The following is an 18,658-nucleotide window of genomic DNA, read 5'->3' as shown; positions in this document are numbered from 1 at the left end:
TTATTTTCAGTAAGCGGTAAAAATTGAGTCTGAAAGAACATGTACGTGGAAGAGCCATGCCTCGGCACGAATGGACCGGCTCGACCGGAGAAATACCACGTTCTCACAGAAAACCGGCGTGAAATAGCGCTTGCGCTGTGTTTCACCGAGTGAGTGAGTTTACCCTATTCCCTCTTAAAAGGCCGGCCGGCACGCGCCTGCAGCTCTTCTGATGCTGCAAGTGTCCATGGGCGGCGGAAGTTGCTTTCCATCAGGTGACCCGTTTCCTCGTTTGGCCCCTTATTTCATAAAAAAAACATGTAGCTGTAGGTATGTTATGATTAATAATAATAGATACACACTACACAATTTATAACACAATTTTAGTAACACGTAATATGTGTATTGTGTAATGTGTAAGGCTTTTTGTTGTAAGTAGATAGAAACGGTCTATCTGGCGCTTATGAGTATAAAGGGACTTAGCTGTTATCAGGATAGGTCTTCATCGTAAAGTGCAGTTGGTTCAAGAATCAAGATTCAAGACAGACGACAGTGGCGTGGGATGACGGGCGAGGAGAGAATAGTACGAAATAATACCACTTTATAATCTCTCTATTATAATTCTTATTGAGCTTCTACTGATAGAGATTATGAAACATCGACAATTAGTCAAAAAACACAAAAATCATATTTGAAGTAAAACTATTTCGGCAGCGCCGTCAAGTACCTACAATAGGTACCATAAGTACCTACTTATTATAGGTACCTAATTAGGGACATACCAACCGCTAGAAAACTACAATAACAATCGACATACACAGTAAAATATTTTCTAGAAAATAACTTTAAAGTCTAAATTGCACGGAGCATTAGGACTTAGGAGCTGCTTTTGATAACATTGTTTTGCTATAAATCAACAATCCTAACCACTTAAGCACCAAAAAGCTATGCTACCACAGTAATTGGTAAAAATTAAATCAGTGTTTTTCAACCTGTGGGTCGCGTAGCTTCTGTTCTAGGGAGGTCGCCAGAGGTGGAGAGAACCATTTCAGATTAAAAAACAATAAAAAAACATTTAAAAGTTTGATATATTCATGGAGAATTTAATAAGGATATATTCATAACGATACATTTAACATGCACGATGAAAAAACAAAGGGGGTCGCAAAATAACTATAAGTATTACGTTTTCAAATCAAAGGGGTCACGTCATAAAAAAGTCGAACAACACTTATTTAACAACTAATTCCGTTAATTTTTCCAAAACTATTTCATTTTGGAAACTCGTCCGACGTTCAAGGGATAGGAATAGCCCATCAGACTTTTATACACAAATGGTTAAGAATTTCTAGAACTATATCTACACAATCGAAAGAGTAGTTTGTGTTACCTCCAAATCACTTTAAAATGTTGGTTACCTACATATAAAATATCTGAATAGTTTTTAAAACAAAACCTTGATTATTCATTTTGTTTGTATAATAGACAGAACTCAATATGGCAATGGTATCACGGTCGCTCTATCATTTTTGAACACTTACTTGCTATAATACCTAGGAAGTGGTAAGTACTGGTAAGAAGATGGTCCGTGGGCAGGTAAGCTATTATAGACGCTATGTACTATATATAATATTATCATAATATCTTGATTATGCTTACATAAAACCAATACATTAGGTATACCTGAAAATAATGAAGCAATTACTCACAAGTCACAGGTCACACATTTGTGATCCAATAAAATTGGAAATTTTTAGTGTTTTGTTTACGTCATAAATGAAAATCCTGGGGAAAACCCTACAAAATTTTTATACAAATATTCCATATTATGTGTATAAAAACCCAAAACAATGATAATGTAAATAATATTTGAAATTCAATAAAAAATATTTATCAACTAGTCGATGCCCGCAACTCCGATGTCCGTTGCGTAAAAAATATTATTAACCGTACATTTTTCCGGGACAGAAAGTAAGTATCTTGTCCTTTTCCGTGTCTCAAAGTGTCTCCATACCAAATTTTATCGAAATCGGTTTTGCAGCTTTAGTGTGAAGAGGTAACAGATAGACTCAATTTATGAGCAGTACTCGTATCGGGTTGGGGATGATACTCAAGTGGCACTAGTGCGAAGGAGTCACAATAGACCCCTATCATGGGTTGGTACTACTAATATATATTCTGTAATAAACGTAAACGTATCTAAACGTCAGGGCTACAGCGACCTGCCTTCTTTAAAGAAATAGACAGACAAACAGACACACTTTCGCTCATATCATAATATGGTTGCGGGCATCATCCAGTTTCGTTTATCGCGTAGGAACCGTACAATTTTCCGGGATAAATGTATCGAATCTATCCTATGTCCTTTCCCGGGTTTCAAAGTACTTATCTTCATACCATCATCATCGGTTCTGAGGTTTAAGCGCGAAGAGGTGACAAACAGACAGGCACACTTTCGCACTTATAAGAAACTAGCTGTCCCGGTGAACTTCGTGTCACTTTAAAACCTTCCCTGGACTTCTACGAATATTTTAAGACTAAAATCAGCCCAATCCGTTCAGCCGTTTTCGAGTTTTAGCGCGACTAACACAATTGGAAATCCATTTTTATATATACAGGGTGTAACAAAAATAAGTGATAATATTTTAGGGTGTGTACGTCTTCCTTGTAGAGAGTTTACTGTGAAAGTAGCAGCGCTGAAAGACCAATTTTTTTTTTCACTTTTGTATGGGAAAACTCATGACGCTCGGGCCCTTACCCATACAAAAGTGAAAAAAATGTTTGGTCTTTCAGCGCTGCTACTTTCACAGTGAACTCTCTACAAGGAGCACGTACACACCCTAAAGTATTATCACTTATTTTTGTTACACACTGTATAGATTATAAGTGTGGATTTATTAGTAGAAATTTTCCGTGGGCTGTGCTGTGGTTTTACCCGCGCCCGCGTTTAGATAACGAGTCACCTACCTATTTGTACACCCGCGATGCCTTCGCTTACTGTGCATCTTTTAAAGCAGATAATTTTGATTAAAAAAGGTAATATGTCCCATAAGTGTAGGGGCAATTCATAAGAAGACTGATAAGTGCCTTTTTTATGACATGGTCCCGTGGTTACCCACATGCCTAACCAGACCCGGACTTATAAATAGGCTGTTATAGCCTATAGGCCGCGGCCTAGGGGCGGCAGCGTAAAGATTATACAGATTACGTAGGTCCATGGGGCGGCGGAATTAAGTGGCCTACTCTCATAAAAAAAAACAAATTCGGCACTGTGACTAACCACACTATCATAATACTCAATTTCATAATAATATTATTGTACGTAAGTGCGATTATAGACAATCCAATACAAGTTTAAAACTTTAAACTCCACCAGAAATACAGAGTAGGTAAGTTTCGAGGGTTGAGATTGCAACTTCCCTAATAATTCTTAACGGTACATCGGTACTTTCCCTCTGAGTTTCTTTTACAGTGATCCTTATGTCCTCGGCATAAGGGTTCTGTTAGAGGTAAATTAACTCTGAATATTCTGAGGTTCAGTACCGAAGTGGGTCAGAGATGACAACTTACACCAGGTAAATACCCCAAAACCTGTCCCAAGCCTATGTGACGTCCGACGCTCGATGACGTACTAGAATTCTTTTGTAATTTAAATTTTATCGTCTGTGGCACATATAGGATAAATATATTCATAAAATCAATATTAAATAAAGTCGTCATTTCAATGAAACAATATCATAGTGACATCGAATCGCGTCAAGAGTCGCAGTAACCGTAACAGTAAACGTATATAGTGATTATGTGTATAATGTATATTCTCTTTGGTAACCAGAGTTTTGTTAGCGTAACAAAGGCACACAGCTCTCTTCATAGAATCACATAAACCCAACACCAGTCACCACCTATAAACATCCGTGGCTTAATTAGGTCCACACCAACCAGTTGATAGCCACCTCTTGCCCGCTCACTCTGTGCGTCATTTAGAAGTATTGTAATTTGTAAAATAGAATTATAATTACTTAGTAAAATAAATATTTGTAAGTAAGTAATTCAAACTTTTGAATAACTTCATTCGCAGAGCACGATGTTATTATCCATTAATTTTATTGTCAATTTATTATTTAGTAAGTACCTGGATGACCGAGCTTTGCTCGGTATTATAGCAAACACTCATTGACTTCGTGTTACTTAATAACGCCATCTACTGGTCGTTAAAACAATTAGTTGCCAACAAAATTGTATTATTATTCGCCAATAGATGTCAGGAAGAGTCATATTTTTTAGTTTATCGATTATCGATAAAACACGAATAGAAATACATTTTCTGAAAATGATTCCTAGCTAGATCGATTCATCGCCCCCGAAACCCCCTATATACTAAATTTCATGAAAATCGTTGGAGCCGATTCCGAGATTCCAATTATATATAAGATTTAGCGTTTAATTTGCAGTGAATCATCAGTGCAATGTCAAAATGAGAAATTGCGACTGCTCATAAAATATTATCATCTGCCGAAGCGAGGTGGATATTATTTTGTATGGTAGACCAGAGACAAAAATATACTAGGTCTATGGGTCGACTTACAATAATTACTTACGAGACAAAAGTTGAAACTACAGAGTCAATTTTGGTACAGAATTTCAAAAGCTACTTTTCATGGACGCAGAACGGACCATCGAAGAAATCGATTCATAGGCAGTTGACAGACCAACGTCATTCGTCGAATTATGCAACGAATTATGTCAATAATTCAATGTACTTAATTCGTCGTCTGTTGACTGGGTTTGACCAAACGCGACCAATTTACGTAGGTCATACTCTCTCTGCCTATGAAATATGCATCAACTTCTCTGATAGTACATTATCTACCTCCATGACTGGAGACTCTCCAGTGAAGCAACCTTAAACAAGCATCAAGATGATGGCTGTGAGTAGGGTTGCCACCCATACTTTATAATAAAGTATTATACGTTATTTAAGGTAATAATTGTACTCTGTACTTTATTTTAATAATAAAGTACGCGATAATACTTTATTTCTCATAATTTGATTTCTGTTGAAGTCTTAAGTACTTTTCGTTAAACGAAATTTAACGATTAAATATAGGTACCTAATACCAATGATATTGTACTTAAACAGATATGTTACGTCCATACTATTTTCCGGCTTAAATCTCTTCCGAACAATTTTCAAATTCAAAATTGCAGACAAATTTGACAGATTAGTGAAACAAAAGATACGAAAAACCATTTACGTAAAAGAGACAGTTCTATTTTTAAACGTCGAATCGTATCGCTCTCTCTTTCTTCGCCTGAGCTATGACGAAAATTCGATTTTTTCCAGATTGTTCGAAAAATAATTGAAAATGTAAATAATCGAGGTATTTATTGCAATCAAGACATGCGGTAAGAGATTCCATGTGTTTTGTTTACTTTCGAGTCATAATTGGTACATTTTCGATACACGCACGACGTCATTTTCAATTAATTTAGGTAAGACAAGACGCGGCACATTCGTGACTGCGCTTGATGCAGACTAAACAACAGACGGCCCAATCGGGCCGTATTTGAGGCTTCACAACGCGCGCGGTATTAACATATCTGGTTTAAGTATTTCATCATTGCCTAATATTAATGAAAAATAAATTGTACTTTATTTTCATATTGTGTACTTACCTACTTTTTTTCTTACTTAGAGTAACCAATGTACTTTAAATGCAAAAATAAAAGGTGGCAACCCAAGCTGTGAGCAACATCTAGATTTACTGAATAAAAATACTATACCTAGCAGGTTAATAGCAAAGACCATTCATAAAAATATATTCCAAATTGTACGTTCCATCGCGTGTGAAGTTGATACCTACATAGCCTGTAGGTATGCAATTTTTTAGGAAAATTTGTTTTCCCGAACTGTACGCATTTAGCATTAATAATAATTTCCGTTAGAACTTACTTCTAAAATCTGTGGTTAGAACTACGCTGGAAACGTCAAGGTACCAAGTGCACTGGCCAGTATTTTGCTATAAAAAAGTAGGAGGCTAGAAAAAGGTTTTTAATCTTGACCTAAATAACCAAGAGCAATTAGGTAGACAGATAATTTCAGCTAACAATCGCGGCGGTATCTGTAATGTTTATAAGAAAGGCTTTCTTCTAAGTAATAAGTATTTCCTGTTAAATTGTCTCCTTGACTATTTCACTATTAGGTAGATATATCTACCTCGGTGCATTTTTTAATAGATACATAAAATATTATGACTAAAATTAATTAAAGATTTTTTGCATAAATGTATTTCATAATACTACCGACTTGAAACGTAGACTTAGGTGTATACCTAAATGTTTTGGAAATACCAAGGAAATACAATACCTAAGTATAAAAATATTTTTTTTATTTTTAGGGATTCGTACCAAAACCAGGAGAATTGTAAACATGTTAGACAAAAGACTAATTTTCAAATGACCTAATAATATGATTTACGATATATGTAAGTAGGTACCACGGCGCTAATACTAAGCTTTAAGCTTAACTTTGTATTAGCTCCGTGGTAGGTACCTCGTCAACGCTACACGCTGTGGTAGGTTAGGTTTGGTTAGGTTACAACTCGGGCGAGTTAACTTGACACCTGGCTTAAATTTTACCCCTCGCTCGCTTCCCCGCGCAGCACCCCGCTCTCGTCGTACGCGTCCAGTAGCGTTAGCATATTATATCTGTTACCGTTACACGTGTGTTATTGAGTTTGCGTTTCGGAGTTATTTGTTAGTAGTTAATGGTTATTGTTTTTGGATTTTTGTTGAGTTTTGTTGTGTTATTTGTTAGTTGTTACGTTTGAACGTTAAATTTGTTAAGTTTTTGTTATTCGTATTAACGTTTGAACATTGCCGTGCGTCTGTGGTATGAATTAGCTACTCACGGAATATATTAATATGAAGCTAGATACAAATTATCGGACGCATCCATAAACCTCGTATTCCTGCTGGGGAACCCTTGGGCGTGTCCAACTCGTACTTGGTTAATACTGTGGTTAGTGTAGCCCTATAAAAATAACTAGTTCCGGTAACGTAATTTTTTTTTTGAAATAACTTAAAATAAAAAAACTTTTTTTGCACTCAGTACATAAGAGAAACTTCAATTGAACCAGGTGTCATGTTAATTCGCCCGAGTTGTAGGTACCTACCTATTAATGAGTTCACCACGTCCATATAGAAAACTTGATTTTACTTCATTTACGGATTTTGTACGGATCCCCTGACGCGCGTGTCCGACTTAAACTTGACACCAGGACAATTTATTTCAATTGTTTTTTGTGACTTTTTTTCCTTATAAATTTTCTAGAATCTGAACAATACTTAAACTGATTTGCATAAATAGATTGTGGTTTGAAATACGATATGAAGTATTTGTGGATTTCCCCTAAGATACTTAAAGTTGCGGGAAGGAAAAGTGGAAAATATAGTACCTACTTATGAATATTTAATTAATAGAAGATGAATGAGTGATTAGCTTTGAGCTCTATTTTTTTTTTATTTGTTCAGCCATAAGCCAGATTAATAGTAAGATTGTAGACTCAGTAGTCAGTCAGGCATGGGCGTAGCAACACTGGGGCAAGCTGGGGCGCTTGCCCCACCCTGGCTCTGACCTATAAGGAGTGAGCACACTGAGACGGGCCGTGCCGGGGCTTATCGCAAAAATCCGCCTCCATACAAATTGTATGGAAGCGGGTGCGCGTATCGCACACTGTTTCGGGGCGCAGCGGATTTCCGCTCAATGTGCTCACTCCTATTTAAGGTGCTACACGGATTTCCGCTCAGTGTGCTCACTCCTATAAGGTGCTACATTTTATTAATTTGTTACTTAATGTTCATTAAAGTAAAATTAATTTGTGTGTAATCGTTTATTTTCTGTACCTGAAACAGATTCACAAATTGGCATAGGCGCAGAGCTGCAAGGCTGGCTACGCCCATGGTTTTAGGTCCGTACCTAAACGGTCGTCTAGAGTCTACTGTCTAGACACTAGGCGATCAATTTTATTGTGCAATATGTCAACAGTTTATTTGACAATAAGATTGAAAGGCGGGCGCGTTCAGTATTAATCCTGGCCTACACGGTCAATAATAATTAAGAGGAGTCCACACCACCCTTTTTTCTATGCTACTAATACTAGTAGAGTTATAATTTTTTTCCTGAATATCTACGGCCACTAATACCATGTCCCTATGTTTTCTTTTTTTTCATAATTTAATTATTAAATAAGATATGAACGTTCAAAAACCCAAAAAAATGGCCAGATTTTCCGCTGTGTTCAAACATCCAGAAAACAGATTTGGCTAGATTATACAAAAAAAATAAAACATAGGAACACAGCTCAAGTATTTCTTTAATCTTTAATGAAAAAATTACTTAAATAGGTTTTGGAGATGGAATCAGGGGACAACGAATTGTTGATTTTCTGGATTTTCTGCAGTTGTCTCTATCGCGTTCTGCGGTATAGGCTTGAGGTAAGGGAGACAGCTATAGATATTACACGTACTTTTTTTTAATTTCTCTAGCCCCTGGTGTATCCTCTTAATATTGCACAATAAAATTAATCGTCTAGGGGCCCGCTTAACTTATGATGACGCCGCGTTAGAGTAAATAATCGGCCAAGTGCGAGTCGGACTCGCGCACGAAGGGTTCCATACCGGTTTAGAGCGAAAGTAGATAAAAAATTGTGTTTTATGTATGGGAGCCCACCTTAAATATTTTTTTATTTTTTTATTAATTATTAGTGCGCTTTCCCGGCACTTGCCCCAATTTTGCAAATTGCACGAGCTACGAAAACCACAAATTCACACCAACCATCCAAATATAGCATCATTATTATTGTAATAATACATACTTAATAAATCTGTAAAATCCTGTAATAATAATAATTAATTTTATTGGTTTCAAGTGTTATGGACATTAGAGACCATTCATAAATTACGACACACAATTTTCATGATTTTTAGACCCCACAGGCTGTCCTTGTCTCAGGTGGTCACATCTGTGAGACCTCCCGGTCCCTAGTGCGAGTTGTGGCGTCACAAGTTGGAATTCTACATCTAAAAATTAAAACAACCTAAATAATTAAAAATTTCGCTATTCGATTTAGTACATTTAAAACGTGATGTCATCATGTCACAAAACTTAGGACTCCCCCCCTTGTCATCCTTGTCACACCAAGTCACACTTCGTCGACCCCCTCCCCCCCTCTTTAGGTATGAAACTTTATGGATGACCCTATGAATAATAAAAACTAAGGAAACTAAGGAAAATAATAAAAACTAAGGAATCGTAACTCCATACTATTACCGTTTTAAATTTGGTTCCTTTTGATCTGTCATGTAACGTCAGCCTAGTACCAGAGTCTAGTACCGTTCAAGGTCACCTAAATATTGCAAATGTATTGAAATGTGTACCTAAGGTACACTTTTTTGACAAGTATTGTGGAGCATGTTTTTTGACGGAGTTACTTTTCCTTAGTTTTTATTATTCGTAGGGATGACCACTTAAATATTGTCAATTGCATAAGAACAAAAAATGTTTTGAGGGGAAATAGAGGTTGGTCCATTAATCTTTTTTTTTTAATTAGAATATTGACCTTTTTATTTTGGGCAAAGATGACATTTACCTCTATTACCTACATAATTATTAAGAAACAGATTATTTTGAGAAGTTTGTTTATTGACACTTAAGCAGTTTGTGTACGCTGTTGTTTTTTTGCCAATTTTTTCTTTTGTAAGAACTTCTTCTTTTCCTCTGGTGTTTTTCTCAACCCCTTCATCTTTCTTGTTTGTAGTCTGTTGATATTCTGTTTGCCCATGTGAATGCGACCAAACTTGGTACCAAATGCATCCTTAGAAATGTTCTTCTTAGCCACTGCCTTAATTTCCTTGGGAACTCTGCAGGCTTCTTTGTATAGATCATCCGAAGCAAGCTTTGTTCTTCGTAGTTTGAAGTCTATAGATGGTCCTAAGAAGAGAAAAAAATAATTTATATTACCTAACATGAGTCATTTAACAGTTGCTCTGAAACTACGTAAAATAGAAATTGTTATTGCTAGTTTCAAGAAATAATAGCAGTTTTAAGAATCTTGTTTGCATTGTATATAAAAAATATAACTAAGTATAAAATATAGATAAAACTTACCAATCTCCTCCAATTCAATTCTAGGAGTCCTCTGACCACTCTTCTTGAGTAAAATTCTATAAGAACGCAGATATATTAGACCCTCATCTGTGGCTGTAAAACTTATTACATGCTCCAATCCTTGCAGCCTTATAGTTTCCACCTGAAAATACAAATCTAATATTGTATCAAAACACAATAATTGTGACTAATGTAGATTAATCCCCATATTAACCCATCAACTCCCAAGCGGCACCCGGGTGCCGCATCACAATTGAATATTGATTGAGGTATTAATAAATATTTTCATGCAGTGTATTGACGGTCTGCTATCTTTACCTTACCTTTACCTGACTTTTGCAATGTGCTAGAAACCATTAGGCTTAGCATGGTCACAATAGAAGCGGTTTCTTTCTACGGAAGAATAGACTAATTAGTGACAGATTGACAAAGGGAATCCATCATTTTATCACTAAAATCTGTCAGTATGTTGATTCTTTTTCCTTTCTATTGTTGTTATGCTAAGCCAACTGCAAAGACAAGCTCACCTTGTTAGGGTTTTTTATTACCATGGAAGTTACTGTATTAATTAACAATAGACAGTAAGACTAAATTGCCTATGGCCTTAACTAAATAATGAATCACCTAACAAGAAGAGACAACTATCCCTATTGTTTTAAAACTTCTTACTGGTCTGTACATAATTTCTTTTCATAAACATAATATTGTATAATATTATCAATAATAAGAGGTATAAGTTACCTTTTCCCTATGAAAAAAGTCTGTGAAGAGATTTTTCAACCGCTTTAATTCTTGATTCAAATCCCACGCTGGGCCGTTGAACAGAAGACACGGCTTAATGCCCGTCAACACCTTCATGTTGTGAAAATCTTGCATGGCTTTAAAGTTCTCCGCCCCGAGCTCTATCATGTCAAGTATATTGTAATTGAATGTTCTCCCCAGTACTATATTGTGTGGTCTCTTCTTGCTATGAGAACTGACGCCAAATAATGATGCCTCCTTTTTATAACATAACCTGAAATTGGAATTTCACAAGAATTTATGAATATGCAGTTGACTTCAAGATGAGATTCGATAAATACAAATTGTGTAGGTGTGTGTGTGTACAAATTACTGACATTGATAATTTAATGCATAACTACTACTACCACATAATAAAAAGAAGAAATAAATAACATTAGTTTTAATTAATGTTAGAAAATAATTTCATCTACTTACTTTTCTATTAGAGATGCGTCTTCGAAAGGTACGAAGTCATTTTTCCGACTGAGATAGGCGGCGTCTGGTTTTTTAAGATCGTAAATGTCTTTCAATACTTTTCTCGCACGCTCAGAAGGATTGCGAGCTTGTAGAAATAAACACTGCTTTGCCCCTTCAATAGCCTTTGGCTCCTTAGAAAGAAGAACCTTCTTTCCTTTACGTGTTGTAGGTTTCCTATAAAATAGCAAAATATAAGTAAACGAAATTGATATAAATACTAAAGATTGGTAACATTGTGCGGTCCTTACTTTATTCTTTGTATAACACCCATAATTATAATATAAAAACAAAATTATTCCTGTGTTTTCGTGATCCAAAAACGTGGTTGTATTTAGACATTTCCCACTTCTTTAAATGTCAACGTCAAATTACATTTGACAGCTGTTTTTTCTGACAAAAGCCCGCTCCCGGCAAAACCACACGAGACTTGCCGAATACGCAGGACTTCATAACGTTATCGTATAACCGATAAAATATCGTTACGTACCGGTATTTTCATAATGGTAGCCAGATAACGGTATTTTTTTTATCATAAACTTATAATATACTGTCGTATAAACCACCTGACAACCCGAAAATGCGAGACCATTTTTGATCTGTCAATGTGTGCGTGTGCTAGTGATGTATATTTTACTATTGATAGTATAGTATTTTGCTATCGATAGTTTAGTCCGTTCGAGTTATTTTACCTGAGTTTCTATAAGAAATAAATAATATGCAACTTTGACAGATTTTGTATTTCAAATTAGGTATCATAAATTTTAATTGGCAAAGAAGGTGACGATTGAAAAGTAGATACACATTTTCGTTTGGAATGATTTTTCAATCGTCATTCGTCGGATATGTTATGACTTATGACATGAGGTTCTTATAGGGGTAAATAGTATACACAACACATTATAAAGTTACTTATTTATTACTCAGGTAAAATCTATCTGGTAAATCAGCCCTTACATTCAAATTTCATTCAAATTCATTCATTCAAATCATTCATTCAAATCAGCCATTGAAAGTAAACGTTGAAAGTAAACAACACACATAGTATATTATATTTTATTCTTAAATTAAATACATATCATAAAATATCATAATACTTTTGTGAGTGCCTCCGCTGCCGGCGCCGGCTCCCAAAAATATCAGTAATGGGAACTACGGTAAGTATACTGCCGGCAGCCGAGATATAAAACAACAACTGCCGGCGCTGGCACTCAAAATGGGAGCCGGTGATAATGCGTAAAGAGCTAGGTTCCAGTGCCGATACACAAATTTTAAAAAGAAATTATAATTATAATCTCAATTTATATATTCGACTTGTAAAGGTGAAGGTTTGGTACCTATCTGTTCGGCTGTGGATATTTTAGTTGTTTGTGATGCATTTTCTTAGCTTAGCTTTACCTTAGCTATCTTTTTTCAGCTACCAAAAAGTAACATTTTGCACCACAGCTACAGTTATAAACTCCGTGGTATACTTCCGAAGGTACTGAACAGAACTTCAGATTCCTTATACATGTTAGAGAGTTTCAGCGTTGTTTATAGAAGCAAAGATATTGTCTTTAAATGCTACTATGCAGATCACATTTATCAGCATCTTCATCATCACCACCATTAACCCATCCAAGATTCAAGCCCCATACGAGCACCGGTGATCGCGACAACAATAGAATACAATAGCATTTCCGAGAATCCCCGATCAAAGGATTCAAATAATTATGCATCCTTACAATTATTATGACCTTATTATTTGTACTTTTCATAGTCATTTAGCTCAAGTCTGATGTTTTTGATCATTATTCTATTTGACAAGCGATGTTTGCCGAATAAGCGCCGGCAGCCTATTCGGCAAACATCGCGTGACTTCGCCAAACTTCGGAGTTCGGAAAACGGCGCCGGCAGCCATTTTGGCAACCGGCGCCGGCAGCGGAGGCACTCCCTAATACTTTTTATTACAATCATTTTTAACCGACTTTAAGGAGGAGGTTAGACGTTCGGCTGTGGATATAATATTTTTTATGTATGTTCAACGATTACTCCGCCGTTTGTGAACAGATTTGAAGGTAAAGACAATAGTAATATTATACTTAAATGAACTAAAAAGTATTAAATAATCCTTATTCTGTATTCAGAATTTCTGTTCTCAATCTTCATAATTTTGAAGTCGGTACCAGTCCTAATAAGTATAATATAAGTTGCAGTTATACCTATTCTGTCAGAGAACTGTCTATTATATTATTGAAAGCTGCATTCAATGAGTATAAAGATTCAAGTGACTGATCTGTGAAACCTTGATTTTATACTAGGTGTGTCAAAAGATAATTATTACTTAAAAATAATCGTTAAAATAAGATAATATTATGTCCTTTTTAAGGTGATAAATATAAAGGTAATTGATTTTTATTTTAGTTATATGTTATTGTAAAATATCGATAAGCATATCGATAAATTTGATTCAAGCACTAGCGTATATGTAAAAAAAATTAATGAAAAATTTTTCTTCAAAATTTGTGTAATATAAGAACAATAGTAACTTTAGTTACGCAAAATATGAAAGTAAAAGGGAGGATTCACAATATTTTATTTGAAATAGAGAGCTAAAGACAGAATAGAGCAAAAATAAACACATCATAGCAATTAGGACATGAAGATTAATTACGTGTGAAATGTATATTTTTCAGGATTATTCCTATGATTTACACTGCAATCATGCACAGCACAAGTTATTATTGTTATATATAATAGTATTTGTTAAAAATAATACCGAAAGGGCATAAAAACGATTGACGACTTTTGACGACCTGTCAAATAAAAGTTGTTACAATTTTCATTAGACTGCCTCTCTCTTTTCATCTTGTTATGATTCCATAAAGGATTTTCTTCTCTCTCGCACTCTTTGTTGGTCTATGCATTATAAGTTTATGATTTCATAGATGAAGTATTATAGTATAGATGTAACCTTAGCCCGTCATCGCGTGGCCATTTTGTGCTTATTTTTATACAAGTAGTGTGCGTTTATTTTCTTGAATATTTTTATTCGTCGATCATTTCGAAGTACATTACAATCCAGAAAAGAAAATCATTTAGTTTATGATATCGATAAACTATAGTTGAAGTAATGAGAATCCGTAAACAGTAAACACATGTAAAAAGCTATGCAATGTTTGTAGCCAAATTGTTAATTGATGTGATATTTTAGCACTAATGCCTTATATATAGCACAAATTAGGGATTATTAAACTTATAAATTATCGTTTTAGCTTACAAAAATACAGATTGAAAAGCCAAAAAACGTTGTTCAAAACTTACGTATTTAATTTATAAATCCACGTGTTTTAGGCATTATTTGGCCATTCTTATGCTTTATTATTTAGCGCAACCACAAAACTCAACAATATCTAGCATAATTATTCACTATAAAACCTTTATTAAGAGGGCGACTAACCCAAAAAATCAAACATCGTCCTTCTCTCTTCACACTCATGCGCGTCTTTCATATGCCAGGTGAAAAAGGACGACGTGGATTCATCGCCAAATTAGTTTTTTCTCAATAACTAATTTGGCGATGAATCCACGTCGATGAATATACAACATTTTAAAAATCCGCTAGGTCGATCTCTCAATGAAAGAATATTATACAATGTGTTAAAATATTAACTTAGTTCAACGCACGGTTATGGCAATAAATGAAAAATTCATGAAATTTTAAGATATCGTGTTTTTGCTCAGATCGAATTCTCGGAAATATAATCTAGTATCTAATTTTAGAAAATGAAACAATTCGGGGCTTATTTTCAAGTATAAAAATCCATACCTACTAATATTATAAATGCGAAAGTATCTCTGTCTGTCTGTCTGTCTGTCTCGCTTTCACGCCAAAACTACTGAACCGATTGCAATGAAATTTTGTACACAGTTATTCTAGAGTCTGAGAAAGGACATAGGCTACATTTTGATGTGGGAAAATATCTTATTTCCATGAAAATATCGATGAAAATTAATTCGCATTGCGCGTGGGCAGCGCTCATCCCGGGGGTCCTGGGTTCGAGTCCCGCAGGCGGAACAAAAAGTTTTCAATGTTCCTGGGTCTTGGATGTGTATTAAAATAATATTTCAAAAATCTTAATGTATAATATTATAAAAAATCCAGAAATATATCGATGCAATGAACATTTTAGTTCTAATACGATTCAACAGATGGCGTTTTATATTTTACTTTATTGTAACATAGAACTAATCATACTTATTAGTTAGTATGTTTTTGTTTGTAGTTTTTAATACGTTAGAATATTATGTTTAATAATATAATCACTTCGTATAATAATAATCAATCTATCTTATCTTATAGAACTCCTACTGCATTTCTAATAAATGTGACAAGTTGACAACAGAAGGCGCTCTAAAATAAAGGAGTTCGAGTGTACCGTGTTGGCCTATATTCCATCCAGAAAATATATCAATGCAATCAACATTTTAATTCTAATATATGAAAACAGATGGCGTTTTATTTTTTACTTTATTATTGTAACAGAACTAATCATACCTACTTTACTATATAATATTGTTTTTATTCATAACTAGCTGTTGCCCGCGACTTCGTCCGCGTGGACTTTACTTTATAGCGCGCGGTGTCAACAAAATTTGTGTCAAATTTAAAAACTTTTTAAAACCCTGGTAAGTGGTACCCCTCTTAGGGCCGCGCTACACCGGAATGGCAGCGCTGAAAGTGCTCGCCTCGCCGCTGCCATTCCGGTGTAACGCGGCCCTTAATTAATCAAAATACCCAAAAACAGCTGTGCAGTGTGCACATAATCTATACTAATATTATAAATGCGAAAGTATCTCTGTCTGTCTGTCAGTCTCGCTTTCACGCCAAACGCCAAAAGTATCTCTGTCTGTCTGTCTGTCGGTCAGTCTCGCTTTCACGCCAAACGCCAAAACTACCGAACCGATTGTAATGGAATTTTGTATACAGATAGTCTAAAGCCTGAGAAAGGACATAGGCTACTTTTTTACTGGAAAAAAGGGTTGTAAGGGGGTGAAAATGCGTAAATTTGTTCAAATTAAGTTAGTTCCAACAATTCATAATAGATGGGGCCGTGCGTCTTCTAGATCGCGCTGACGCTTGCTCAAAAGTCCTCCTATAAGACGTGGTATCATCTTACATTTAAGTTTCGATTTTTTTCGATTATTATATCTATTCTACGGTATTAAATAACTCAGTACTTTATCTGTGCAGTGACGTAACCTTAAATCTATCAATGATAAATAGTTTATGGGTAAAGTTGTGTAATTGGAGGGCTAAATAAGCTTTAAAATTTGGCATAAAATATAAAGTTTAATATAAAAAATGAAATACTTATTGTGTGCACACTGCACAGCTGTATGGATTTAAGGGGTACCAGGGTTTTTTTATAAAAGCATTTGACACCAATTTTGTTGACATCGCGCGCTATAAACTGAAGTCCACGCGGACGAAGTCGCGGGCAACAGCTAGTTAATTATAAAATCGGCACTTTAGGGTTAGTCGCCCCTTAACACTTTTATTACATGAAAATTATGCAGACTGACTCCTTTGTTATATCCTAGTAAGTAGGACATAACATTACACGCTTTTGACGCTTAAACACCGATATAAGGCTCTCTCCTTTAAGTATATTATAAGTTTATGATATATACCATAAAAGTATATTATATTTATGATATATACATTCGTATTGTCTCGTGTATATTTGCCGAACTATCCGTTCGATGTCGGTACGTCAAAGGGTTCTCGGATAGTTGTTTTGTGTTCTTACGAAACTATCTCTCCACGGTATGTATGTATGTATGTATATTTTTATGTTTGTGCACGCATATCTCCGGAACTACAAGTCCGATTTGAGTGATTCTTTATTTGCTATACTAGATATTGTTCAACTTTCAAAACAACAAGGGAATACTGAAAGTTTCACCAAAATTGGTTCAGTAGTTACAATATGAAGTCGTTTTTATTTAAAAGTGCCTGAAATATCCACATAGCAATTAATAATCTCAGCACTTGCACTTATTTTAAGCAATTAGTACAACTTACTAGTTTACAGTACTCCCAATTTAAAAATGCGCATGGAAATCTTCGCTAATTGCCGTAGTCACGCAAAAATATTCTATGCTCATTATCACTTTGGGAGCACTGTATCTTCTTGCTCAATACGGCCAGTTTAAACGGCCAGATGTAATTTAAATATTTTGAACTTTACCATACTAAGAATTACAGGAAAACTATAAGGAAAATAAATACTTAAACCCCCTAATCTCCATACTCGCACTGCTCGTGCGTTTTGCACCGATTGCAACCAGCATTAGAAAGTTGTTTAGTGAGTCACAGTAAAATGAGTAAATACATTTAGATAAACAACGAAATTACTTGTAAACTAATAGATATAAGGTTAATTAACGTAGATTATAGTGAATAAGAATAAACACAGACACGCGCTGAAAAGATATTTCTCATTGTTTAATTAATCTAATAACAACAATCCATTTTTAATTTGACAACAGACATCAACCATAAACAAAAGAGTACCTATACTTAATTCGTTTGTAACATATTATGTACCTAACTTGTAAGTATAGGCTTGTCATTCAAAAATATGGTACCTAGTGTGCACATTGTAGTGTGTGTAATGTTTTATTTTTCGTAAAAAGGGTTACAAAGTTTTTCGCTCACGTATTAATATTAATAATAATAATAATATCTATGGACGCTTGACACCACGTCAGTCTGGCCCCGTGCTAAGTACCTAAAGGACTTGTGTTACAGGTACCAGACAACGGAAATATATTTAATACTTTTATACTATACATATATTTAAGATTTTTATTATATTATACACATATTTAATACACATCCAGACCCGGGAACATTGAAAACTTTTTGTTCCGTCGGCGGGATTCGAACCCGCGACCCCCGGCTTGGCTACCAACGCACTCACCACTGAGCCACAGAGGTCGTCGTTATGATGATATTGTGTATTTAAAAGTTTATATTTATGTATCAAGTAGAGACCTAAAATGTCCAACAAAATTTTCCTACCAACAACAATATTATGTAAATTGTAAATGCAAAGAATAATAATAAGTACCCATTTTATCCATAATGTTATTATATTCAAACATGTTTGAAATAACTAAGTTTTGTATTTTTTTTCAATTAAAATAATTGTAGCAATTATATTACTTATAGCATCTAATGATTAATTAAAACCACATCACATACCT

The 18,658-nt window shown here is 35.0% G+C and overlaps 1 protein-coding gene across 1 annotated transcript; it reads right to left on the bottom strand.

The window, feature by feature from the left end:
* Positions 1-9,661: 9,661 nt before the first annotated feature.
* Positions 9,662-11,747, bottom strand: LOC121733786 (ribosome production factor 2 homolog). Its single transcript, XM_042124140.1, has 5 exons — positions 11,656-11,747; positions 11,366-11,581; positions 10,889-11,162; positions 10,148-10,289; positions 9,662-9,970 (listed from the first exon to the last, which is right to left on the bottom strand). The coding sequence occupies exons 1-5, from the start codon at positions 11,676-11,678 to the stop codon at positions 9,690-9,692; spliced, it is 936 nt and encodes a 311-aa protein (XP_041980074.1). The 5' UTR covers positions 11,679-11,747; the 3' UTR covers positions 9,662-9,689.
* Between the last annotated feature and the right edge of the window lie 6,911 nt (positions 11,748-18,658).

This window comes from Aricia agestis, chromosome 14 (assembly GCF_905147365.1).
Source record: "Aricia agestis chromosome 14, ilAriAges1.1, whole genome shotgun sequence".
Taxonomy (NCBI): Eukaryota; Metazoa; Arthropoda; class Insecta; order Lepidoptera; family Lycaenidae; genus Aricia; species Aricia agestis.
Note: the sequence above shows the minus strand (reverse complement) of the source record. Positions and strands in the feature narration are given on the sequence as shown.